The 26,314-nt window shown below is 50.9% G+C and overlaps 2 protein-coding genes across 4 annotated transcripts in view; one reads left to right on the forward strand and one right to left on the reverse strand.

Moving 5' to 3' along the window:
* Positions 1 to 5,604, forward strand: part of Atp6v1c2 (ATPase H+ transporting V1 subunit C2) — a 50,088-nt gene extending 44,484 nt beyond the window's left edge. For 2 of the 3 annotated variants that reach the window (XM_042680740.1, XM_042680739.1), the window contains exons 11-13: positions 3,642 to 3,739; positions 4,935 to 5,067; positions 5,303 to 5,604. In XM_042680740.1, the coding sequence (XP_042536674.1) occupies positions 3,642 to 3,739; positions 4,935 to 5,067; positions 5,303 to 5,392 (321 nt within the window). In that variant the 3' untranslated portion in view covers positions 5,393 to 5,604. Of the gene's footprint in view, positions 1 to 2,745; positions 2,884 to 3,641; positions 3,740 to 4,934; positions 5,068 to 5,302 lie in introns of all 3 variants that reach the window. The other variant, XM_042680741.1, reaches the window with a different exon arrangement.
* A 295-nt stretch (positions 5,605 to 5,899) lies between these two features.
* Positions 5,900 to 26,314, reverse strand: Pdia6 (protein disulfide isomerase family A member 6). Its single transcript, XM_042680738.1, has 13 exons — positions 26,235 to 26,314; positions 20,976 to 21,117; positions 18,209 to 18,266; positions 17,726 to 17,852; positions 14,707 to 14,813; positions 13,126 to 13,256; positions 12,700 to 12,814; positions 11,894 to 12,034; positions 11,337 to 11,421; positions 11,167 to 11,239; positions 9,215 to 9,373; positions 7,524 to 7,620; positions 5,900 to 6,363 (listed from the first exon to the last, which is right to left on the reverse strand). The coding sequence occupies exons 1-13, from the start codon at positions 26,251 to 26,253 to the stop codon at positions 6,295 to 6,297; spliced, it is 1,323 nt and encodes a 440-aa protein (XP_042536672.1). The 5' UTR covers positions 26,254 to 26,314; the 3' UTR covers positions 5,900 to 6,294.

The following is a 26,314-nucleotide window of genomic DNA, read 5'->3' on the forward strand; positions in this document are numbered from 1 at the left end:
CAGTCTCCTTTCCCCTGGGCCACACCTTCAGGAGCACCTGGTCTCCTGGGGCCCCAAGAATTGGGTCTGGGGAGAGGGTGATGGGCAGAAGTGCCCTCCCTCCCCTTCCCCGCTAAGTTGGACCAGCTCCCACCCAACCTGCCCTGCGGGTAGCTCATTGAGTCCCTCCCCAGCCGAAGGCCTGCCCAAGCCCCTGGGGGGAAGAGGGAAGTGGGGTCCAGGCAGCAGCATCGGAGCCCAGAGCGGCAGGGCCACTGCCTTGGAGATGCTTGGCCACCTTGCCACCCTGCTCTCCTTGGCTCATGCCGTTTCCAGGATACCACCGGCTGCTCGTATTTACCTCCCTGTGGTCTTAGCAAGGAGAGAGTACTTACCTAGGAGACTTCTGACCACAGCTACTTAGAAACTTGCTGGATACGATGGGCGTTGGTGGCTCACGCCTGTAATCCTAGCTACTCAGGAAAGTCCTGTGAGACGCTTATATCCAGTTGGTCATCAAAAAGCGGGAAGTGGAACTGTGGCTCATGTGCTAGAACATCAGCCTTGTGCAAAAAAAAAAAAAAAATAATAATCTAAGGGATTATTCAAACCCCAGGACCAGCACAGCCAAACAAAGCAAAACAAAAAAGAAAGAAACTCATAGAGGAGGGCAGCCTGGCCCACAGGGTAGAAAACTGGATGCATCTTGAGATGTAGTTTTGGAAAATTCATCTACTGATCTGGAAAGTGGGTGCCTCCTGGACACAGTGCCCTCTAGTGTTGGCATTGGGCTGGGCCTGGTGGCTCCCCAAGAGCCTGCCCGCTGGATAGAATGTTTTCTGGCCTCTTCTCCCCGCCCCTGCCCTAAATAAGAGGGTTCTTCCACCAAGAACAACTGGCATGAACTTCCTGTGTGTCAATTCAGAGCTATGTATGCTGGGGAAGAGAGGCGGGGCCAGTGGGCAGACCACTGAGACTGCCCTGATCTCAGAGTCCGAGTCTCCCTCCTCTCCCGCTGTGTGAAATCAGGCATCTTAGAGCCCCACTGCCTTTTCCTTTCAGAGGAAAACTCCTGATGATATAGAAAGTTCACAGTGGAGCCAGGCACCAGTGGCTCACGTCTATAATCCTAGTGACTCGGGAGGCTGAACTGAGGATCGCAGTTCAAAGCCAGTGTACGCAGAGAAATCAGTGAAACTCTCCTCTCCAACTAATCAACAAAAAAAGTCAAAAGCGAAGTGCTGGTGACTCATACCTGTAATCCTAGCTACTCAGGAGGCTGAGATCTGAGGATCGCAGTTTGAAGCCAGCCCGAGCAGGAATGTCTGTGAGACTCTTATCTCCAATTAACTACCAGGAAATCAGAAATTGAGCCGTGGCTCAAAGTGGTAAAGCATTAGCTTTGAGCAGAAAAGCTCAGGGATGGCACCCAGGCCCTGAGTTCAAACCCTACAACCAACAACAAAAAAAAGTCAGAAGTAGAAGGAGGTGTAGATCAAGTGGTAGAGGGCCAGGTTTGGCTGAAAAGCCAAGCAAGTGCACGAGTACACACACACACACACACACACACACACACACACACACACACACACACACACACACACACACACACACACACACACACACACACACACGTTCATACTGGGGATTTTAATCCTGTTCCCTCAAAGCATAGACACACACACAACCCCACACAACCCCTATGTGGAGACACATACGTGCACGGGGCCAGCACCCACGCTGCTCGCACGGGGCCAGCACCCACGCTGCTCGCACGGGGCCAGCACCCACGCTGCTCAGGCCCAAAGTCTGACTGGATTCCTACCTCACAGTGGAGGTCTGTGGGGATGGCGCCCTGGCCCCTGCGGGTGTTTGAGGCCTTGGAACAATGGCACAGACCCGGCAAAAACAGCCTGAAGTGACAGTCACCAAGAGCAGAAGCCCAGGGGTTGTCCTGGGTTGGCCTCAGCCGGTCAGCACCCATTCTTGTCAGTCCCACCTTCTCTGCTCCCCGTGGGCCTCCTCCCAACCTCTAGAGAGTATCGTGACAGTTTTTGAGGGTCCAGCAGAGGGCCTGGCCCAGGGGAGAGGAGCCCCTTGGCACCCATCTCCACCCTGGCACAGGCCTGCCAGGCTCCCTCTGCCACCTGCTGCTTGGCTTGCCAGCTGGTGTCATCTTTACATGGAGTCCTTCCCCACCCCTGTGCTGACCTGGGGAGCCTGCTGAGGTCTGCCTGGGAGGGCGACCCCAAGCTGTGCCTGTAAGCAGAACCCCAGGGGTGCAGTAGGGGCAGCCCCGCCCTTCAGCCCGAGGGTCTCTCCTCCTCTGGTCCGCTTGGGAGTGCACAGAGCCAAGCATCTTGTAACTTCTGTCTGTCCATTGGAGGTGATTTCACACGGGGTAGCACGGTCCATTTCCCACCCATTGGCAGACAGGATGCTAATGAGTGAGCTGAGAAGCTTTCTGCACATGACTGCACAGCCAGACGGACGTGCTCAGCGAGGCAGCTGCGCCCCGTCCAGCTGAGCGCCCCGTCCAGCTGAGCTGCGAATGATGCGGCAGGGAGGGGTGGGGGTGTGGAGGGGCAGGCTGTAAGCCCCGCCCCCGGCCTTCCTCTCACCAGACTGCAAGTCCCCAGGGCCCACCTTCTGGAGTCTATGTTTGTTTGGGGGGGTAGGGGGGCGGCGGAAGTGGTGAGAATTGTTTTCTGCGTGTTTGTGATGTCTGCTTGCCGAAAGATTAATAAATCATTTCTGTGCCTTTAGCAAACTTCCTGTGTTACTCTTAAAAAGGGAGCACCCACCTACCGCGACCACAAGGTTAAGGTAACCCCGCTAGGGAACCCCGATAGGCCCGCTGCGGGGCAGACCGACAGAGAGAGAGAGAGTGAGGGCGAGGGTGAGGTAAGCAGCCCTCAGGGCGCCCTGGGGTCGCGCTCGCATCTCCGCCAACTGAGGCAGCTTCTGAGAAAGCCCGGTTCTTGCCTTTTCCATCATCTCCTTCAGCTTGGTGAGGTTTGAGGTTCAAGGAGCCCAGAATCAGCCCTTCCTCTAGCCGGCAGGGTCTTTCTGCAGCCGCCCCTGCCCGCAGGAAATGGTGCTTCGATGGCCAGGGTGACTGTGCCCTGGCCGGAGGTGGCTGGAGTTGGTGATGGGCAGGGCCCTGGTGAAGAGGTGGTGGTTGGGCAGCTCAGCTTCCCACCCTGGCTGCCCTGGCGAGGTCTCTTCCTTGCCCTTGATGCCATCGGAGGAATTCAGTGGGAGCTTGGAGCTCTTACTCCGAGACTCTGTGTTCCCCCGCCAGGACCGGCCACCCTGGTCTTGGTGGCTGGGGCTTATAGATGCTGGTAGATGGTGCCAGCCCCCACAGGAGCCATGCCCTCAAGGACGCGGGCTCCCTGGCTGTGCCCGTGTACAGTCCTGAGGCCAGGAGCTGCCCGGTCCCCACCCCGGCCTGCGGTGGCCCTCGCATGTGCAGGTGGCTGGCCCGCTGAGCTTCCCCAGGGCCAGGTGCCCCAGCCTCATCCGGGACTCTTCTGACTGCTTGTGCTGGCTCCTGGTGTTTCTTCTCTCCGGGGCTGGGCTTGCTGTCCGCGCCCGAGTCCTTTCTGGGCCCTCGTGGCTTCTGGCCGCATGGCTCACGCGGCCCGCCCGTCTTCCAGGGCCCATTGCTGCGCTGGCTCAAGGTGAACTTCAGTGAAGCGTTCATTGCGTGGATCCACATAAAGGCGCTGAGAGTGTTTGTGGAGTCTGTGCTCAGGTGCGTGGAGCAGTTTGGAGCTGGGGCTGCCCTGGGGGTGGTGGCGGGGTCTGGAGAGGTCGAGATCCGGGCTTCGCCTCACCCATCCTCCCAGCATCCCTCACCCCCCGCCCCCCAGTTTCTGGGGCTGTGGTTGCTGCCTCCTCTCCTGGCTCTTGGCAAACCAGCTGAACCCCAGTTGGCCCTGGGTCCCCTGTTCTCCGCTGCTCCCTGGCCACCCCTGGCCACCCGCGGGGCCAGTGGCTGTCTCAGTCCTCACTCTCCAAAGCCAGCGCTGAGGACAAGGGGGCCGGAGCACCACTGGTGTGGCAAGGGAAGGCATGGCGCCTGGGCAGTCGGGCAGTGGTGTGGGAGCGGCTTTGGTGCTGGCACGCCCGGCCCCTGGCAGACTTGGTTCCTAGCGGCACTGGTGAACACCTGCCACACCCGAGAGCTGCATGTGGCTTCCTGAGCACCCCACAGTATGCAGGAGCAGTGACCCCCAGCAGCCCGGAGGGCAGACCGCTGGGGGCCAATCAGAGCAGTAGAGACTCAAGGTAATGTCACCACAGTGACATGCCCTCCGACCCTTGTCCCCTGGGGAACACCAGAGCTTGGATAGCCAGAGATGGGGACAGACCACACGAGGAAGCCCTGGCCGTTCTCACCTGGGATCTGCCCGTGCCGCCTGCCTCCAGGAAGGGCGAGGTCTGGACAGTGCCTGCTCCCCCGCCTCCCCAGGGACGCTTTGTGAGAGCAAGGGCTGCTGGGAAGGTGTCTGGGGCAGGGGGCATTTATGGACATTGGCAGAAACTGGGTTCTGGGTGAGTGCAGGGCACCCGGGCACCCGGAGTCCAGCTCTCACCCAGGGCGCAGCAGAGCGTTGGGTCACTCACAGCGCTGAGATGGCTCTGGGGTAACACCCTGCAGACAGCTCATCCCAAGTGGCTTGCAGTGTGTAGCCCGAGACGACATTTAAAACCTTTTCCACCCATCTGAAGGCTCAATAAAAGGAACTCTTGATATTTCTGCTCCTTTAAGTGGAGATGGACACGGCTAAGCAGGATTTTCAGGGCTGTGGAAGTGGCCGAGTGTCCAGCCCTTTCCCCGTGGAGATCTACCAGCACGACCTTAGTTCTGTTGCTTTGCTTTCGCTGTCATGCGGGTGGAAGCGTGCTTCTGCCGCGCTCACTGTACCGTTGCTTTGTCGGCACAGGTATGGACTGCCCGTGAACTTCCAGGCTGTCCTCCTGCAGCCGCACAAGAAGTCAGCCACCAAACGCTTGAGAGAAGTGCTTAACTCGGTCTTCCGACACCTGGACGAGGTGGCGGCCGCGAGTATACTGGATGTAGGTACACGCCGGGCCTCGGCACTGGCGGCTGGGCAGCCTTCCAACAAGGCGCTTGCTAGTCCGTTAGGAAAGCATTGTGTGCGTGCACGCGCATGCGCGTGTGGGGTGGGGGCAGTTACCGTTTGTGTGGTCATCCCTGTGGTCAGTACCCACACCAAGCTTCCTCTCAGGCAGGAAGTAAAACAGGAAGCAAGTTCACGCACTGACACCATCACCCCATCTTCTTTTGCAGGCCTCGGTGGAGATCCCCGGGCTTCAGCTCAGCAACCAGGACTATTTCCCCTACGTCTACTTCCACATCGACCTCAGCCTCCTTGACTAGTAGGGGCTGGCGCCTGGCACCACCAGATCCACTGACATGCACACTACAGCTCCTACGGTTTCTTGCTCACGAACCCGACTCTAAAGTCCTCTGCAATTTTGATTTTCAGACAAATTGCTCGCAAACGTTAGGTACAGTGTATTTATTTTTTTAAGTTACAATAAAATGCTCAGTCCTTCAAATCATCTTTTCTTAGGTTCTAACAGTAATTCGAAATGTTTTTTTTCCTGAGCGTTTTACATAAATGTGAACTGCCTACAGCCTGGGAAGCACTTAGTCCCTGCTCTCCCACGCTTGCCCGGGACCCTAGTGGGAAACACTGGACACCCTGCCTCACAACCAGCCCCTGGTGGCGGCCGGGGGAGGAAGCCGAGCCCCCCAGATGACAGCGCAGCATTTCAGGCCTTGCTTCAGGGAGGAGACAACAGGGCTGTCTGTTCATACTAAGTTGGGGGCTAAATAACAGACCCTGGCATTTATGATAGGGACACTAATTTCATACATGTGTCGGCATTGTCCAAAATAACGTTTTATTCTTTAATGGAAAAAGCCATTAATATTCAAATGAAGGAATCACATTTTAAAAAACCTATATATAAGAAACAGCCTCCAAGAACATTCAAGCAGCAGTCAGAGGGAAAAGTTTCCACAGCCCAAGTATTCTTCAAACTATTATGTGATAGAACACAATCCGATCACTGGTTCCAACAATTCATAGAATTTTTCAGTGTTTTCTCGAGATGCAAAGCTCACTGTTGCAGTGTTCTCAAAATGACCGATCAAGGGCTACTTCCTGGTAGAAAGGCCACTGGGAGGTTCACCTGTTTGTAAAGAATGTTCTTCACTGCTGGGAAAATCTGCTCGCTCCCAAGAAAAGAAGCTGGAAGCCCAGGCCGGGGCGCTCACAACTCGTCTTTCTCCAAGTCATCGAGCTCCACGTCGCTGAGGTCAATGTCATCCTCCACAGGAAGCTGGGGACAAGGGCAGGCCCAAGAAAGCAACAGTCAGTCTCTGTTGGCGCAGGCGCCTCCTAACTTCCAGGATTCTAAATTCCAATCCAGGTTCTCCTCAACCTGGATCTTTACCTATTATACAGTACGAGTGGAAAAGCTGAGCGCTAGCATGAAGCCTGGTACTTCCTTTTTGAGATTGGGAGATTTGGTTTTGTATTTCGCGTCCTGGGACTTGAACTCAGGGCTTGAGTGCTGCCGCTGAGCTTTTTTGCTAAGGGTGAATGTTCTATCACTTGAGCCACAGCTCTACTTCTGGCATTTTGGTGGTTAACTGGAGATAAGGAGTCTGTCTCACCAACTTTCCTGCCCAGGCTGGCTTTGAACTGTGATCCTCAGATCTCAGCCTCTTGTATAGTTAGGATTACAGGCGTGAGCACTGGCCACCATCAAAGAGACAGACAGGGTTTGTTATACAGATTGGGCCGACTTCAAACACAAGATCCTCCTCACTTGCTGAAGCTAAGATATTAAGTGTGTTCTACTACCGTGGTCTTTGAAGCATTTTGTACGTGTATGTGTGTGATGGTAAGGGTTGAACTCAGGGCTTCTCATTCTTGCTCAGCTGTTTTGCTCATGGCTGGCTAGCTACCATTTGATTCACCATTTGAACCATGCTTCCAGTTGTTTGCCCTGGATGGCTCTGAACCTGGATCCTTGGATCTCAGCCTCATGAGGAGCTATAAAGCATGGGTTTAACAGACCATCTCCTGTCTCTTTAAAACCAAAAGCCAGCCTGGTGTAGTGGCACATGCCTAGAACCTTAGTACTTGAACCAGGGGAGTACTGAGGTCTGTCTGGACTAACAGACCCTGTCTCAAAAAAGACGAAATGTCAGGTAAACGTCAGCTTATATGTTCTTCTGAGGACAGTGGGCGGAACTGTGCGGAAATGCTAATTCAGACTAGTTTTCCGTTTCTGAGACGTGGCCAGTGGGTTCCAGGCCACATCTACTTTGGGGCAAGCCAAATGACAGGCACACACCACGCCCTTTCTTTGCGATGGGGAAAGGGCAGGGAGGGGCCTTCAGAGGAAGGACCTGCGGAAGGTGCTGGGTGGGGCACAGTGGCACAGCAGGTAGCAGGTCTGGCGGAGGGCGCGTGCGTGCCCGGGGCACTCACCTCGCCGTCCCTGCCGTCCCAGGGCTCTCTGGTGGAGATGGCAGGAAAGGCCCCGCCTCCCACAGGTGCTGTGGAGCCTCGCCCGAAAGACAGCTCCCTGAGGGAAAAGACAAAGCATAGGCGTTAACTGTGTTCTAAGGCCGTGAACTTGGACAAAGCACATCAACAACTCAGGCTGGACGTTCATTTCTGAAAAGTGTCATGGACTTTTCATAATCTGGCTATTAAAAGCCACAGCTAAAAACACTCATCAGTGCGCATGTGTATCCAAGGCAGCAATGATGAAGCGAACCATCCATACGTGAAGCCACAGGCAGAAAGGCAAGCGCAGAAGAAACAAGAATCACAGGACGTGTATCTTGTTCAAACCTGACACCATGATCGTGGAAACAGAGTTCTGTGACAACCACAAACTGAGCCCACACTTCTTTGTGAAAGCACCTGATTAGCTCCATCAGCCAGAAAGCTGAGATGACTAAGGCAACTGGAACCACTGTAGTTTCTTTAGATACAATAATGGCACTGACTGCGTTCGTAGGAGCTTCGAGGCAGCCCAGACTGGCCTCGAGCTCCACATCTTCTGGCCTCATCAGCCTCCTCCACCACACCAGACCCAGGGTGACATGTTACATCTGACACGGGTGGGACTTGCTGACTGACTGTTCAAGTTGAAAAATCCGTGTAAATGTCCTGTAGCCTCGTTTCTCTACTTTTGTACACATTGAAAGTTTTCCATGCTTGGGAAATAAACACTGAGTAAGTCCCCGTAGGTTGTATTCATTACTGTTTTGGGGACATGAAACTTGTCTATTTTGATGTCTCATTTTCCTGATTTTCAGATCGTTTCTCTGCCCTTTGTTGAAACCCCGTCTAAGCACAGCTGATGTCCACTGCCCCAGGCCCGTTCTCTCCTGACGGCTCGTGCAACGCCTCAGCCCTATGGAGGCACCAGTATCCACGCTAAGACGACGGGAGGGAGGGGAGCCGCAGGAAAGCTGGGTGCTGGCCAAGGTCCCTGTCCAGGAGGGAAGGAGCCAGGGGAGGCTCCAGCTGGCCTCAGCTGCCCCGACTCCCACCAACTCCCACGGGTCCCCAGTGCCGGGGGGGGGGGGGGGGGGGGGAGGGGGGGGGGGAAGCAGAGCCGAGGCGTGGCCTTGAAAGCGCAGAGCGCAGTCTGCACAGCTCCCGCCCCGCTTGTGTGTGAGCGGCACTCTCACACATCTGCCCCGACCAGGCAGAACCCCCTAGGCTATCTTCGGTGTGCTGAATTATCTTCCACGCAGCGCAGAACGAACTTGAAAGCAAGGGCTGGAAACGAAATCCTTTAGACCCGCCAAAAAAGAGGGTGAAGTGAGTCTCAGGCTGAGGTGGGTGGCTGAGAGGGACAGCGCTATGAATGGCTGGAGTCGTTAGGGACAGACCCACATTTCCTGGGTGGAGGGGGACGCAGGGCTGCCGGGTGAGCCGCAGGCCAGGTGCCCACCCGGCCAGCAGGCGGCCTGAGAGCAGAAGAGTAGAAATATCCATGGACAGAGAATAAGGTACAGCGGACTTGAAAGCTCTGCCTTCTGAATGAATATCCAATCCTCTTCTACTTTAAACGTAAAACTTACATACACCTACTTTAAGCCAAAAGACACAACAAAATGCAACCGATAAAACACTAAACCACTACGAACACAAGAAATTACCTGAGAAACTCGTTAATGCCTTGCTCACTGAAGGAGCCTTTAAGAAGGGCAAACTTCATCTTGCGGGCATTTATGGCTGCCATGGCGGGGTATCCGAACCCCCCGATCCCCAGGGCGTTCTCAAGCTCATACTGGGCCCCAGCTTCTGTCCATAGCCATCTACAAAAGCAGGGCAATTTTTAGGGCAAAGGTATTTTTAAATGAGTTACAATCTAGCTCGTACATCTTATAAAGTCCCCGAGAGGGGATGCTATGGCTCTAAGACAATTTTGTCTCTGGATTCCAAAATACTGTCCCTAAACTACGTGAAGTTTTCCTATGTTGTAGGAATATAATTTTATTTTTTTTTTGGGGGGGGGGGTCAGTCATGGGGGCTGAACTCTGGGCCTGAGCGCTATTCCTCAGCTCTTTAGCTCAAGGCTAGCGCCCTACCACTTGAGCCACAGCGCCACTTCTGGCTTATGTGGTACTGAGGAATGGAACCCAGGGCCTCGTGCATGCAAGGCAAGCACTCTACCACTGAGCCACCTTCTCAGCCCAGGAATGTAATTTTTTTTGTTGAACAAATATCAAGGGGTGAAGTGTTGGTAGAGGACAGTAGGGGTACTAGGTATCCAGGAGAGGCTACGGATATTGAGGAATGGGAAGAAGATAGATGGGAAGCTTTTTAGCTTAAGGTTAATAACACTCTACTACTGGAGCCATTTGTAGCTTTTTTTGGTAGTTAACTGGAGATAAAAGTTCCATAGGCTTTCTTGCCCAGGCTGGCTTTGAATCGAGATCCTCAGAACTCAACTTCCTGAAACAGTTCAAGATTATGGACGTAAAAGCCAAACACTGGTGGCTCACGCCTGTAATACTAGCTACTCAGGGGGCTGAGATCTGAAGATAACGGTTCAAAGCCAGCACAGGCAGGAAAAGTCCGCGAGACTCTTATCTTCAATGAACCACCAGAAAACCAGAAGGGACGCTGTGTCTCCATAATAGAGCACTGTCCTTGAGCTGAAGCGCTCAAGCCCCATGACAAAAACAAAACAAAACAAAAAGATTACAGACATAAGCCACAAGTGAGAAACAATTTTCAAAATCTGCCTGGATCCAAGCGGGGCAGGGTAGTGTACACCTGTAACTCCAGCACTGGGAGGTTAGCCTGGGTTCATAGTGAGACCTGGCTTCAAAAAACATAAGGAGGGGCTGGGAAGGTTGCTCAGTGGTAGAGCGCTTGCCTTGCATGCTCGAGGCCCTGGGTTCGATTCCTCAGCACCACATAAGCAAAAAGAAAAAAAGCCGGAAGTGGCACTGTGGCTCAAGTGGTAGAGCGCTAGCCTTGAGCTGAAGAGCTGAGGGACAGCGCCCAGGCCCAGAGTTCAGGCCCCATGACCGGACCCAAAAAAAAACCAAAAAACAAAAAACATAAGGAACCAACTTGTGTTGATGTTTCTCCTTAGACCCAGTCCTCATGCAGAAGTGAATAGGAAACACATCCATTTTTCTCTTCAAGACTGTACTGGAATTAAGCTGTATTACGAATTACTATAACCCCCTTTTATGACAGGGACTAACTGGGCTTTGAGCTCCGGTCCATGCACTCATTCAGCTTGCTTCCTCATGACGATCCATGCCTCTAGCCTGGCTTCTGGCTGGAGAGCTGGAGGTAAGAGTCTAGCAACCCTCCCTGCTCAGGCTGCCTTTGAACCACAACCCTTTGGATCTCAGCTTCCCAAGGAGCTAGGATTACAGGTGTGAGCCATCAGCCCGGGCTGCAACAAAAAGAGTTTGTCTGTGGACAAAGAAGTAATCCTCTAGACAAGAGACAGGCCTCAAGCTCGAGATCCTCCTGCCTCAGCCTCCCAAGTTCTGTGGGTGGTTTTTCTATCTTACATAAAACCAGAGCAGGGTGAACGCAGGAGCACCATTCCCCACGGAGCTGAGACGAGGAGCAGGTAACTTACCCCCACATCTTCTTCTTGTATTTGTCTGCCAATTTCAGAAGAACTTCCAAGTAAGAATTTCTGCCTGAGGCTCCTGATGTAAACAGAAAAACAAGGCAACAACTGTTCAGGCCGGAGCACAGAGATGCAAGGTGCCTCGGGAGCGCTCTGGGGCGGCCTCGAATGCTCACCGGTGTCCAGGATGTGCGGCAGCACGGCCACCACGCACAGCTGGTGTTCGTCGCACGTCTTCTTGGCCACATCTTCGTTGATTATCTGTGGGGCCACAGGACAAGAGGTGGGTGGAAGGCGCCACACCTCCCTGGCACCTGCCCAACCCCAGCCACCCTCCACAGACATTTGGGTTTATCTGAAGCCTTCTGCGGACACCTGCGGAGGATGCATACTGAGAAAGGATACAAGCCAGTGCCTCAGTTTCCCCATCTATTGCTCAGCGTGCCTGGGAACGCCAGGGAGAAAGTCTAGGTGAGAGCACCACAGCAGCACCCTCACACGAGGCCTCCCCAGAGGCAGCTGCCCTGGGGGCAATTAATGCCAAAAGCTACGAAAATAAGCAATCTGTCAGAGCCATGTGCCCGAACTCCCGCCATTCCGAAGTACAGCCCACTTCAGAGCATTTGGAAAGGGAAGCCGAGAGCGGAGTGTGAAGATGAGACCCAGTCTCCCGCTTCACCCCCTTCCTTGCAGACAGGAAGCACATTCCCACCGCCAAGGGCTGCCCGCTCACCTCCAGCAGCTCCGGAGGAGGCGCGTTCTCGGAGAACAGATCCAGGGCCCGGGACACAATGTCCGATCTTGTCCGCCCACCATCATAATCCACGGGGGACTCGCCTTTCTGAAAGATCTTGATTGTAGGAAATCCTCTAATCTATTGGGGAAAAAATCCACAACCTTCAGTTGCTAAAACCAGCTTTAAATATCTCTCCTCCAGCTGGGCACGGTGAACGCCTGCAATCCCAGTTCTGTGGGAGGCTGAAACAGGAGGACTGCAAGCTGGAGACCACGCTGAGCCACTGCGCCCCTCCCTCATCAACCCACACACATGAACAGAAAGCTGCAGTTATCACTGAGCAGTGCTTAACCTGCGCACACAAGGATCTGGGTTCCATTCTCAGCACCACACCAAAAATTGAAACTAGCATTCTCAATACCACCCCTGCCACCAAAAAATTAAAATTCTCCAACCTGAATCAATGTCCAATGATTCTCAAAGAGCTATTCGCCAGTTTTAACAATCTAACTGAAAAGCTGAAATGTTATTCTAGCCCTGGGCATTCACGTGGCATATGGCTCCAGAATGAACACCAGAACAGGTCCGCCTTCAAAAGCCGTGCAAATACCTGTCAATCATGGGGTACAAGCAGTGCAATACTGAAAAACATCCGTCTTCAGTCCCAGACGTGACAGTGATGACCACGAAAGGACTTTGTCTCTTCACACCCACAGAGGTCGGGCACTACTCCTTCTACCCGGAATACTGGCTCAAGTGACAGCTGGCTGTCTCCCAAAGAGGGGGCCTGGTCAAGCACTCACCCCGTATCGGCTGGCTAGCACCTGGTTCACAGTGGCGTCCACGGCGGCCAGCTTCACTTTCCCCTTGGTCTGCTCCTTCACCTCGGTGGCGGCAGCGGCCCACTCCGGCTCCAGGCTGCGGAGATGCACTTCGTGAAAAGTCCTTCTAGGTCCCCGACAGTGCTCACACCCCGCCGGGCATTTCTGCCCAGCCCGTTTTACATCACACTGCAAATCCTTCAAGTGGCTTCACCAGCGCTCATGCTAGCCCTCACGTCCACCCCCACGTTAGTCCTGGACACGGAGCAGCCCGCTGGCTGTGGGTGGAAAGTCAGGTGGAAGGTTCCGCGGCAGCGCGCCGCGTGCTGAGGAGCGACCCCGAGGCCGCGCTCAGGAGCAGATGCGCCGGCGCGGAGCGAGTGCGGCCACGTGGCAGAAAGCACTTACTTCTTGCAGTGTCCACACCACGGGGCGTAGAACTCCACCATCCACACGTCTTCACTGTCCAGAACATTCTTATCAAAGCTGTCGTCTGTCAGCTCCACCACGTCCTTCTTACCGGAACTATCGCTTCTACCCTGTCACACAGGACAAATGGTGGACTACAATCTGACCAACACTCGCACACACATGTACATGTTCACATATGCATGCGTGTAAAATGAAACAATCGTTTTACACTCCGGGAGGCTTTTTGAGTTCTTTCGAGGTGCTGTGAATACCACCTCCTGCAGGCACCCTCCGCCAGTCACCACCGCACACAGCGCAGCACAGACCGTGACACACAGTCTGTTCTACAATTCCTTCACCTGCTATTCTGGTGAGAGAAAGCTTACGAGTGCTCTAAGAATCACCAGCCTAACACAGGAGCTCTCACCCTCGGGCACAGCCGCTGTCCCATCCCAGGACGCTCGATCTCTACGTAACTACAGTGATCACAGTCCACAGTTCGAGTCCATGCCATTAGCGACCTTCTTAATTTAATGCCCGCCTGCCTTCCTCCCTCCTTCCCTTCCTTCCTTTCTTGGGGTGCTGGGGATAAGACCCAAGACCTGCCCGAGGAATGCAAATGCGGTACCCCTGAACTACACCCCAGAACCCCTTTCCCCAATTTGTGGAAGGTGTTCTTCAGTACTAAGCTCAAGAAGCTCGCGGCACAGCGTCTGGCTGTTTCTACTGAGGATGCATGCGGAAGCTGAGCAGCCCGCTCGTCAAACATCCTGGTCTAAAATGAAAGGGAAGCACAGGACGTCTCTGGGTAGCTCAGACTTGGTACAGAGGAGCTGGCTTTCTTGGTTTCCTAAAAGACTGGAGAGCCATTTTATAAGCCTCTTTAATGCCTGCTTAGGAGGCAGAGATCAGGAGGATTGGGGCTTGAGGTCAGCCCCAGCAAAGAGCAATGAACAAGCCAGGAACAGTGGTACACATGTGTACCTCCGTGGATAGGACGGAGGACTGCGGTCCAAGGCTGGCCCAAGAGAAAAGAAAATCCTGGGCACAGCTCATGTCAGAGTGAGGCCTTGCTTAGCCATGGTTGAGTCCCAAAGTCTAAACGCTAGTACCACCCAAAATTAGAAAAAAGAAAATATTCGTACCTTTCCACAAGAGTACAGGTATATCATGGCTGAGATTCATATTTTATACCAAGGCATGCAAAATACCAGTTTCTGGAACAGAAACTTCTATTTCTTCCTCCTCTTCCCTATTCACCTGGGTAGAAGTTTCCATGGATTTCAGGCTTGCCAGATTTAAGTCAAGAACTTATGCAGCAAAAACTCCATCGCTGGGCCCCCGGCAGCCGCACTCGGGGGGCCTAGGACAGAGCGGCAGGTGCGGTGACTCAGGAGACCACATGCAGCGGGCACTGCCGCCAGGTGCAATCATGCCACACCCTTCCTGGTATTGCTTTTAACTAAATGCACACCAATTTAAAACATTAAGGGGAAGAACGCCACCTTCTACAGGAGTCCACATACTCAAGGCTACAAATCACGAGACAAATTCAGAGTTGAGTGCACACAGCCTTACTTGCTTTCCAGAAGTGTAGCCGCCGCTCCGGCCCGCAAGGCGGTCCTTCACCAGCTGGCGCAGAGCGCTGAGGGCGGCGTCCACTATGGCTTCACCGGTTCGGCCACCTGCAGGACGGCGAAGAGCAATGAGGGAAAGGCCCGGACAGCAGGCCTCCCCCGTGCATCTCTATGCATTCTCAGCCGCACCAGATGGCAAACAGAGCTAAGAGCGCCTGTGTGGATGACAGCACTTTCTCCCTACAGTGTGCTCCGCACAGCTGCCACCGAAACAGCCCATTTTCTTCTCTGGTCTGAGGTGATCAGCGTGATGGAGAGTTCCCCGCTCATCGTCTGTGCATTCCATGCACTCAAGAACACTTGGCAAACGATTACTGCACGGATCACATGTGCCGACAAATGAGCAGCTCATTACCTAGCTAGCAAAGCAGGGGAGTTTCCAAACATAGACATATTCCTATACTACAGCAAGCTGTGTGGGGAAATAAGCAAATGAAACACCTCGCAACTACAATGAAATCAAAGCCTTTTTGCATTTTTTATTGGTCCTGGGGCTTGGATTCAGGGCCTGGGCACTGTCCCTGAGCTTTTGTGCTCAAGGCTAGCACTCTACCACTTGAGCCACAATCTTATACTTATTCCATATTGCTGATTAAATGGAGATCGTGGTCCCACAGACCTTCCTGCCTGGGCTGGCTTCAAACAGCAATCCTTAGACCTCAGCCTGCTGAGTACCTAGGATTACAAGCTTAAGCCACTGGCACCCAGATGGTACCTTTTTTTTTTGTCCTGCTTATTTGAACTTAAGTTCCAAAGTGGTGTTAAAACTCACTGAGGCAGGCTGGGCACTGGTGGCTCACGCCTGTAATCCTAGCTACTCAGAAGGCTGAGCCAGCCCAGGCAGGAAAGTCCATGAGACTCTTATCTCCAATGAACCACCAGAAAACCAGAAGTGGTGCTGTAGTGCTAGCCTTGAGCTGAAGAGCCCAGTGACAGCACTCAGGCCCGGAGTTCAAGCCCCACGACCAAAAACAACAACGAAAAACAAAAACTACAGTATAGCACCCACACCCCTTTAAATGGTTTCAGTTAGCCATGATCTTGATTCAAGTGTGAGAGAACACACTAACTGTAACTACTGTGTATTGCCGTTGTTCTACTGTTAACTGGTATTGTCACCACTCTCCTATTACACATAATTCATAAATTAAGGCACATCTGTATACAAAATTAAGTCTATACAGAGTGTGATCCACGCTTGGCTATCATAGGGTCTTGGAATGCACCACACCCCGACTGAGACAGGGTGCAAAGCCCCTCAGAGCACAAGAGGCAAGATGAACAGACACAGACTCGCACTCCCCGAGGTGTCTTGTTGAGCAGAGCCTCTCCTCTGACCCTTCCCATGGAACACACCAATTCAGAACTACACTTGGGAAGGAAGGTCTTTCTGACACAGACCAGCACTAGGCAAGCTCTTTCTGTATCAGGCCAAATAAGAGCTGCTCTTCTAAGCAGCTCTGAGCATAGGTATGGCTGTGTTCCCCAAATCCCTAGTCACAAAAAGTGCCATGCAGGGCACTGATGGCCCACATCCATGATCCTAGCTACTCAGGAGGCTGAGAGCTGAGGATCACTGTTATGAAGCCGGCTTGGGCAGAAAATTCCTTGAGACCCTTAATGTCAATTAACTAGCAAAATGCCGGACTAGAGCAAGCAAGGTGAGCAAGATGGAGGGGCTGAGCTCAAACCACTAGACTGGCACCAAAAAGTAATTGGACAAAATAAAAATAAGACTTAAAAAAAAGAATGATGTATTTAAGGTCTTATTTCCAAGGATTTTTGGCCCCTAACTGGGGAGATCTATCAACTATGCTGACATGGAGCATGCACTGTCTCCTGTGCTTACAGCTAACACGAGGGCTTTCGTGCAGAGCAATGAAATGCTACTTAGTTTGGAGAGGCCTGCAGTAAGGCCAGCAGCAGTTACACCAGGCTGGACTGCCTTAGCTCCCAAGTTCAAGGTCTACAGATCCCACGCCCACTAGCCTCATTCTTTATCAGCAGTACCCCACAGGGAACACCAAAGGCAGGCACCCTGACAACTCTGTTTCTGTGCTGCAGACTCTCCTACTGCCCAGGCTCTCTGGTTACACCAGCAAAAACAATAGTGATACGCTTTATGTGGCAAAATCTTGTGAGAATTTAATCAACCTGGCCACAATGTAAGCTTTAAACCGAGTAGGCTCAATACTTTCATTAGGACCACTACTGATCTGGCCATTCTGACCATCTTATGTAAATAACCTATTTATGGGATCTTCTTGGGGTTGGTGTGTGGTGCTAGGATCTTACCTAGAGCCCTGTCTATGCCAAAGGTATTCTCCACACTGAGCTGCACCACCAGCCTGTTCAGGATGTCTTATAATTAGGAACAGAACCATTCTATATAAGAATGGTGCGACTAGAATAACATGAGAGTTTGGAGCCAGAACTCTCTAGCTGCTGCAGTGACTCATAGCAAACACTCACAGTTTATTTATCTGCAAGACAAGAACTGCAAGTGTCCATTTCCAATAGTTTAAGAGAAAAAGAACAGCTTTCATATTCAAATGTTATAAGTCATAAAGATCCATGAACAAAATACCACATAAGTAAGTGTACAATAACTTGCAAATCACAGGCTCTTCTTTTTCACTGATTTGCTAGGTCCTACTCCCAGAGTAAAGGGAAGAACCCCCCACAGATCTTTATCAAGTGTTAAGTAATTGTGATGATGACACAGCCATGAAGGTAAGGTAAGGTAAGGTACTCCTGGCAAGGTGGTGTGGGTCTAAACTAGCATAACTTATCATCATCATCATCTTAGCTGTAGAATGCTTTGATATTCAAAACTGTGCCATCTCTAGACAGGGAACTTCAGCATAAATGAGGCTAAGAAGGTTGCAGGGCTGGGCTAAGTTACAGAATCATGCTAGGTTCTCTCCTATAAGCCAATCCTGTTTAGGGAAAGTCCTTACCCTGATAATCTTCAGGTTTGTTTTTGTTTGCTCCAAAAATCTTGATGGTAGGAAATCCCTGAACACCATACTGACCTCCAAGGGACTGGTGTGTATCTGCATTGACTGCACCCACTTTTACAACATCCTGTGGAAACATAAGCGTTTTCTGTTTTTCCTTCAATTGAAAGCATCATCTGATTCTGGTAGAAGGAAGAAGCCAGTGAAATCACAAGTGATCCGCAGAAGAGGTTAGCCCTAAACACCAGCGCACTCAAGGAGGGGAGGGGGCTGATGGGTAATGAACTCAGCAGCCTTCACGACAGGACTGACAGGAGCCATACCATTCATCTGGGAAGCAGAATGAACCAAACCACACAACATGAAAAATAAAGTATGTGATTTTGCCTTTTGGACTGATATGCAAATTAACTCCTCAGTGAACATTAACCCATCTGCACACTTAAAACACAAACAGGTAACTGTGAAAATCTCAGAACTTACTTTCAATGCAGTTGCTGCTTTCTTCCATTCTGGAGTTAATCTTTGGCAGTGACCACACCTTGCAGGGGGAAGAAAACACCATCAGGTGACAGTTAGAAACCTCAGGTCCCCTGAATTCATAAAACATCCACCAATGGTCAATAGGGGAGATGCACCAAGGCCGAGGCTCGCAGAAGGATGAGCACTGGTAAAGGAGGGTGGAGGACCTGAGGACATTTTTTTTCCCCTGAGCTCCTTTTGCTCAAGGCTAGCACTCTACCACTGAGCCACAGCTCCACTTCCAACTTGACCTGAGATTAAATGGAGATAAGTTTCACAGACTTTCCCACCCGGGATGACTTCAAACTGTGATCCTCAGCTCTCAGCCTCCTGTGGAGCTAGGATACAGGTGTGAGCCACCAGTGCCCAGCAACTTAAGATATTTTATTACTTATGGTAATCATTTTGTATACCATCATCTCAATGTTTAATAAACTCTACTGCTTGCTCACTCTATCCTGGAATATGCCTATAAGAGCCTATCAAGTCTGATGTGTGGACCTACAAGGCTAGGCAAATGAAGATACTTGGGCCTCAGAAATCAGTCTCTAGAAAAGGAATCTGCATTTTTAGGAAGTTCTATTCTGAGCTTAAATCTATTAGGGGCTGACGCTCTTGATTTGACCTTTCCTTTTCTTTTTAATTTTTCCTTGTTATTATGAAGGTGATGAACGGCAGGGAAGCAGTTCACAGGTCAGGTAATGAAGGTGATGAGTGCATTTCTTCTTGGACAATGTCAATCCTTTCCTCATCCTCTCCTGGCTTTTCCCTCCTGTCCCCACTCACAAGTTATATAGTTTGTTTTCAACATACAGTTTTTGGGTTTTTGCTGGAACAGGGTCTTACTCTGTAGCCTAAGCTGGCCTTGAACCTGCGACCCTCCTGCCACAATCTCTTCTGTGCTGGGAGTACAGGCATGTACCAGCACATCCAGCTCGAATCTTTCATTTCACTTCATTTTGGCCAGTCCTGGGGCTTGAACTCTGGGCGCAGGCACTGTCCCTGAGCCTCTTTGTGCTCAAGGCTAGTGCTCTACCACTCAACCCTTTCATTTTAGACAGGCATCTGTCCTGGATTTCCTGTGCTTATGATATCTCAACACTCTACCACCACAAGTCATTTTGAGAGTGAAAAGTGCATATTCAAACCCAAGTAAGTAGGGGCTGGGAAGATGGCTTAGTGGCAGAGTGCTTGCCATGCATGCATGAGGCCCTGGGTTCAATTCCTCAGCACCACCTAAACAGAAAAAGCTAGAAGTGGCACTGTGGCTCAAGTGGTAGAGCGCTAGCCTTGAGCTGAAGAGCTGAGGGACAGTGCCCAGGCCCAGAGTTCAAGCCCCATCACCAACAAAACAAAACAAAACATTAAACCCAAGTAAGTAAACCTAACAGGTTTAAAAGCATGTGATATCACAAAGGGCAATGTACGTGGGGTGGGGGCGGGGAGGGCGGCAGAGGGAGGGAGAAGACAGGGGAAAACCCTACATCATCTTGTAGGTTCCAGCACTTTGAAAAAATTGTGAAACACAACACAGAAAAGCACTTGTGAAAAATTACACACACACACACTCATGCTTCTCTCAGTCATTAAGCTGTAGGTAGCTACACTGTATATTTTCACTGCTCCGTTTTATGCACATACCACAGATTACTCATACATATCTGGTGTATTTTTTCCAAAAGTTAGTCTTCTTCTCTAAGGGCCTGATAAGCAAATACCATGTGCCAGCACCACACAGGATTTCATCAAGCCCCCGGAAAGCCCGAGGCAAGTTCTGGCACTACTTCCATTTTACAAAGCATCACACGGAGACAGAAGAAATACAGCTGCCACCACACAGCCGTGGACGATGGTGTCTGTCAGGTTCATCTTTTGTTTATGTGGTGCTGGGGATCAAACTCAGGGCTTTATGCAAGCTAAACTTCAACTCTACCATCGAGCTACACCTTCAACCAAACCAGTTTTTCACTCTAATATCATGCTCTGTTAAGAACCTAGGCTCCCACAGCGGGAGAGTCACGCTGGATGGGTGCTCGCGTGCCCGCGCGCCGCGCAGTGCACCCGCACACATGGGTGGTTTGGGGCAGGGCGTGGTCTGCCCTCAGGGCTCTGCACTGCCCCTGCTGAACCCCATGCATTTTTGCATATTTTCCATTCATTTGTTTCTATTCTTGTGGGGGGGTTTGCATTAAATGCTTAGTTACACAAACAGCCCTGCACTGTGCTGACCATACACAATTATGCACGTGAGTGTAATGATAGTTACGTGGCATTTTGGCTGTACAGAGGTTTGAACCTCAGGGCTTGCTTGCATGTGTGGCAGGCTACTACCACTTGAGCCAATCTGGCCCTTTTAGCTCTGGCTATTTTAATGATTAAAAGTCCTGTTTTGGGCCTAGGGAAAAAAACCTGGGCTGGTCTTGAACTTAGATCTTCCCAACCTATACCTCCTGGGTAGCCAGCATTAAAGGCAAGAACCACCAGGAGTCTGGTCTTTTTTCTTCGAGCTAGGGTCTCACTGTGTAACAAGGCTGTCCCTGAACTTGCTAGCTCTTCTCTTCCCTTTGCTTAGGATTCTTTGCTCATGTGCCATTTGCCTCTTCTCTACCTCTTTTCAGTGAGCAACGGACTAACACAGATTAGACTCGGAACAAAACCAGCTTTTCATATGATCCCCTCAAGTTCATAAAGGACCAGAAGTCTTCTCTAAATACTTTGTAATACTTACCACGGAGCATAGAATTCTACAAGCCACAAACCGTTACTCTGAATAACTTCCCTGTTGAAATTTGATGGCGTTAACTCGATGACATCATCACTAGAGGAGTAGAGACCACTGACTGCCAGAATCAAGGTACAGCTCACCAGACCTAGAATGACAACGGAAGCACGCAGTGATGACGCTGTTTACATCAAGCCCCCAAGGATGGCGGGGCCTGGCGGGCCAGCCCTGGGCACCGGTCCTTCCCTGCTGCAGCTGGGGCCCATGAACTTCACTCCCACGGCGCAGTGCCGAGCAAGGAGGAACGGCGCTGGAGAAGACTTAAGCACTATGTTTTGCATTTCCCATGTACTAACACCTGCATTCTCTGCAACCATCTCTGTCGGAGCACTGTTACATTGCCACTTTAGAGACACTGAAACACTGACAGGTTGTATCTTGTTGTAGGACCTTGAGCTGTCCACACTATTTATCCCTTTATGTATTACTCTATTACATTGCACGCTGTCTTTATTAGAACTTTTGTTTAAGGGAAAAACAACTGTCTCCATTACCTGACTGTGGTGGCAATGAAGGGCATTGTTTGTTTATATCTATTTTTATTTTTATTGGTGGTATGGGGGATTAAATTTGGAGCCTTGAGAAGGAGAGTATTCTAGAGATTAGCCATACTCTATTTCTTTTGCTTTTAGGTTTTGAGATAGAGGATAGCCTCTGACCACAATCCCCATGCTGCCTCCTGAACAGCTGGGATTAGAGCATGCACCATCACATCTGGCCCTTTACATTCACCTACATTGTGCATAGCACATTTTCAAGCTTTCATTGTTGTTGGATGAGCATATTACTATGTAAATGATGCCATAAAAGAAGGTATGAAGCTGGGTGCCAGTGGCTCATGCATGTAATCCTAGTTAATCAGGAGGCTGAGATCTTAGGATACCAGTTCAAAGCCAGCCCAGGAAGGAAAGTCCATAAGATTCTTATTTCCAAAGCCAGCTGTGGCTCAAGCAATAAGAGTGCAACCTTGAGCAAAAAAGCTTAGCTAAGGGCAACTCCCAGGCCCCGAGTTCAAGCCCCAATACTGGCATGCGCGCGCATGCCAGTACAGACACGTCTACTGTATTGCTGTTAGCACGGTTTAGCCATACATAGATCAAATATACTTTTGTTGGCTACCCCGAGAACTTAAGGGCACTTATACCAATTGTATGAGAAATAATTCTGAACTACTATATTAAGAACACAGAAAGTTTTTTATTTTTTGTCGGTTTTTGAGGTAGGGTCTCACTATGTAGCCCAGTCTGGCCTTAAGCTCAAAATCTTCCTGCCTCAAGCTTCCCAAATGTTGGGATTACAGGTAGGCTGTGCTTGCCTGTCTTCTGAGGCAGAGTGACTATGCCCTCTTCATCATGTTTTCACATGCTGAACTTGTAGACAGGATTTGAAGGATTTCAAATGAACTCAATGGTAGATTTTGTCTGCACTATACACCAAGGTTACTGTCACCTGTCTAAATTCTCTGTCACATACCATTTTCAATGTTCAAGTCCATAAGACACTTGATTTTTCCAAGGTAATAAGAATGCAGAAAGTATCTTCCTGTGTAAGTAAACAAAGGAAGGAAGAAAGGCTGCCCTATGATCATGGCTCCCCTATGATCATGCAAACACATGGTACAATTCCCTCAATTATCTCTAAACTTTGCTCATTTAACTAGGTTACACTTATGAGAAAATGGCTCAGTATAACTTGGGTAACAGTAAACACACTAATCAAGAACACTGCATTGGAATCATAGATACAGCTAATATTTGAAGAACTTAGAAAGATGGGGTAGCAACAGTAACCAACAGAGAGGTACGCAGGGAAGACCGATGACTGCCATTAGATTGACTGATGCCCATGACTGTCTCCTGCCTGCTGAGGCAGCAGACTGAAAATCTCCTACAGCTGAGGCAGCACAGTGAAAATCTCCCATGGCTGGAGAACACATGTAACTCTGTAATCGAGTTTTGTTACTAAGAGTAGGAAAACTAGCTCAGTGAGAGGAGTATTAGACTCTTTAAAAAAAAAAAGCAGGAAAGAACAAGTAACTATAGGGTAGAGGAAAGTATCTTCTTTTAAAAACACTTTTTATTAGTATACATTAGTTGTACACAGGGGACTTCACTTTGACATCTTTATACATGCATACAAAGCACCAATAGACTAGTAAAGCAGCCTAGCTAGTAAGGCAAAGTTTAATCCTCAGTACCTGGGGGAAAAAAAGAGGGGGGGGTCTGGATAGCTGTGGGATTCTACTTCTGTTTCGTAAGACCAGGTCTCACTACTTTGCTATGTAGCTCAGACTGGCCTAGAACCCTTATATGCCTGAATGCTGGCACTGCAGGTAGGAGGAATCACATCCAGAGTTCTACTACTCTAAAAGAAGTTTTGGGTTTTTTGTTTTTTTTTTTCATTCTTTTGTTGGTCGTGAGGCTTTGAACTCTGGGCCGAGGTGCTGTCCCTGAGCTCTTCTGCTCAAGGAGAGAGCTCTTCCACTTGAGAGGTTAATTGGAGGTAAGAGTCTCACAGACTTTCCTGCCCTGGCTGGCTTTGAACGATGATCTTCAGATCTCAGCCTTCTGAGTAGCTATGATTACAGGCATGAGCCACTGGCACCTGGTTATGTAAAAGAAGTTTTTTTAAAAAAATAAACAGTTCGGAACTGATATGTATTCAATACATTGAATCTATTGTGAAATTTTCTTTGTTTTTAGTAATTTTTTAAAATTTTATTTCATTTCTTTTTTTGTGTATGTGGTACTGAGGAATTGAACCAGGACCTCATGCATGCTAGGCAAGCATTCTACCACTAAGCCACCTTCCCAACCCCTAATGTGAAATTTTCTAAATTGGAAAAAGCAAAAGAGAATATTACAGGCATTTTGCATTTAAGGAACAAGGATTACTTATTACCTCCAATACAATCGAGGAACCATCTTCCAAATCTACTACAAACTGAATTATTTAAAATTTTTTACTTGTAACAGTTCAATGCTGAAAACTCTTCTACCCCCTCCCCAATGACTGTGTCATTAAGATTTTTAAACAAGGTCTCAGGAAATACGGCTTGCCATTTTGTCCAACTGCCTTCCAGAAAGATTTCCTTTTAAAGGAAAAGAGGCTTTACAACAAAACAGGCTCATGTCTGTAATCTTACCTACTAAGAGGGTAAGATCTGAGGATCCCGGTCTAGAGCCAGTCTGGGCAGACCAATCCATGAGACTCATCTCCAAATAACCAGCAAAAAGCTGGAAGTAAGACGTGTGGTTCAATTGGTAGAGTGCTAGCCTTCAGAGAAAAAGCCACGGGAGAGCTCGAGGCCCTGAGTTCAAGCCCCGGTACCAGCACAAAAAAACAAAACCAATCCATAAATAAGTGAATAAATAGGAGAAAACACGCATGACCGTATACTGGCATTGTTCTAAGCATCTAACACACTTAAGTCACTAAAAAATTCTATAGGCTGCATAGCAGCACGCCCATTTTATACACTAGGAAACAGACATGGAATGCAGGAGACATAATAAGGAAATGGAACATGGCCACATAAGCCACACTTCCCACCAAGGGCTGGGAGGGTGCAGAGGTGTGACGGGGAGCATCCCTCCATTCCGTACACACGCAGACGGAAGATGCTTCCATTATCCTGGGCAATCAGGGGCAGCCGTGAACGAGCACTCTCTCCTTCCCACCCCAGGGCTTGGCCAAGACCCCCAACCTCCTCGGGAATGTGCTTCTTCTCCAATGAAGGTGGTCAGGACTACTGACCATCTAGCATGGGCTTTGTGGTCTTCTTGTATGTGTGTGTGTCTTGTAAAGGTGGGGACTTGTATCTAACTTTAAATTTCAGAGTTCTTTCAAATTTCCCCTCCTTAGAAATGACAAGCCAATGAAATGTCCTGATCAAAGGTTTGGGATCTAAGTCCTTAAATGGAAAGATGGCATTTATAGGGTAAGATCTAACAGCATAAAGTAGCCCATAACCGTCTCCAGGCAATTAAACCAATCGATTAAGATGACAAAGTAGAGCAATGCTAACCAGTGAATGTTCTCTTTCTAAAATTCAAATTGCCATTCAACTCAGTGGTAAGAGGCACTTGCTTGCAAACTGGAAGATCCCGGTGTCCAGGGAGCCGATGCCAGTTTTGCCATCAGTGGCTTCCTTGTCCTCCGGGGCAATTAAGAGTGTCACAAATTCACGTCTGTCCCACCCTGCTAGCAACTGTGCGGCCCAGAGCAACCATCCAGAAATCAGGCGCTCCCCCAAAGACTGGCTACATCTATTAGATTAGAACTATGTGCTGCTGAGAGAATTACAGTCCTTCAGAACCTAATCTGAATTTACCCAGGGAAGGAAACAGACCAAAATCTTCCCGCGTCCCCTCTACAGATCATAGCAAGGCACCAGCTCACACCTCGTAATCAACCCTAGCTTCTTAGGGGGCTGAGATCGGAGGACCTCAGTTCCAAGCCAGTCTTGAGTGAAAAGGGTAAGGGGCATCACTTAGGTCCTGAGTTCAAGCTTCAGTGCCAACACACACACACACACTCTCTAGCAAGTACTCTTACCTCGCTTCTCTTGAACGCGGACTAACTCACTAACCCCGCAAAGTGCCATTGTCCACCCCAGAGCGTGGACGCAAAAGCACCGCCCGGAGGGGTTCGGGACCTGGCGCGCGGGGCGGGCGCGGCGGCCGAGAGCCCGGCCAGCCCGGGGGACGCGGCCCTCTGTGGTCGGGGAGAACGGCCGGTCGCATCTCTCCGGGCTCCGGCCCTCCCGACCCCCGCAAGTGCGGGGACACGGCAGGCGCTCTCGCCCGCCTTTGGGTGGCACCGATCGGCCCTTGGCCGAGATGCCAGTTTTTTGGAGCACGAGCTGCACCAACGAAGCGGTGGCAGGGAGCGGGCGGCGCGACCCCGACGCACCGGGCCGGAGCGGGGGCCGGGCCCGCCGCTCCCCTCCCCCGGCTCGACCCCCGGGCCTCGGGGGCCCCGCCCCGCCCCGGCCTGGCGATCCCCGGGCCTCCGACCCGGGTCCGCTTCCGCCGGCGGCAAAGCCCCCAAAGACCGGCCGGGCGCCCCTCTGCCGGGGCCCAGGCGAGGCCCGGCGTGGCAGGGCCGGCCCCGCTCCCCCAGAGTGCTTCGGGACGCCCCGCTGCGCCCCCCACGCGGCCGCCCGCCGACCCGCCGGCCCGCCCGCCGCCGGCCCGCGCCTACCGAGCCCCAGGACAGCCATGCCGAGCGCACGCCACTCGGTCCGCGCCGCCGCCGACTCAGCTCCGCCGCGCCGCGCCCAC

The sequence above is a fragment of the Dipodomys spectabilis genome, unplaced genomic scaffold (genome assembly GCF_019054845.1).
Source record: "Dipodomys spectabilis isolate Male_0828 unplaced genomic scaffold, ASM1905484v1 ptg000066l, whole genome shotgun sequence".
NCBI lineage: Eukaryota > Metazoa > Chordata > Mammalia > Rodentia > Heteromyidae > Dipodomys > Dipodomys spectabilis.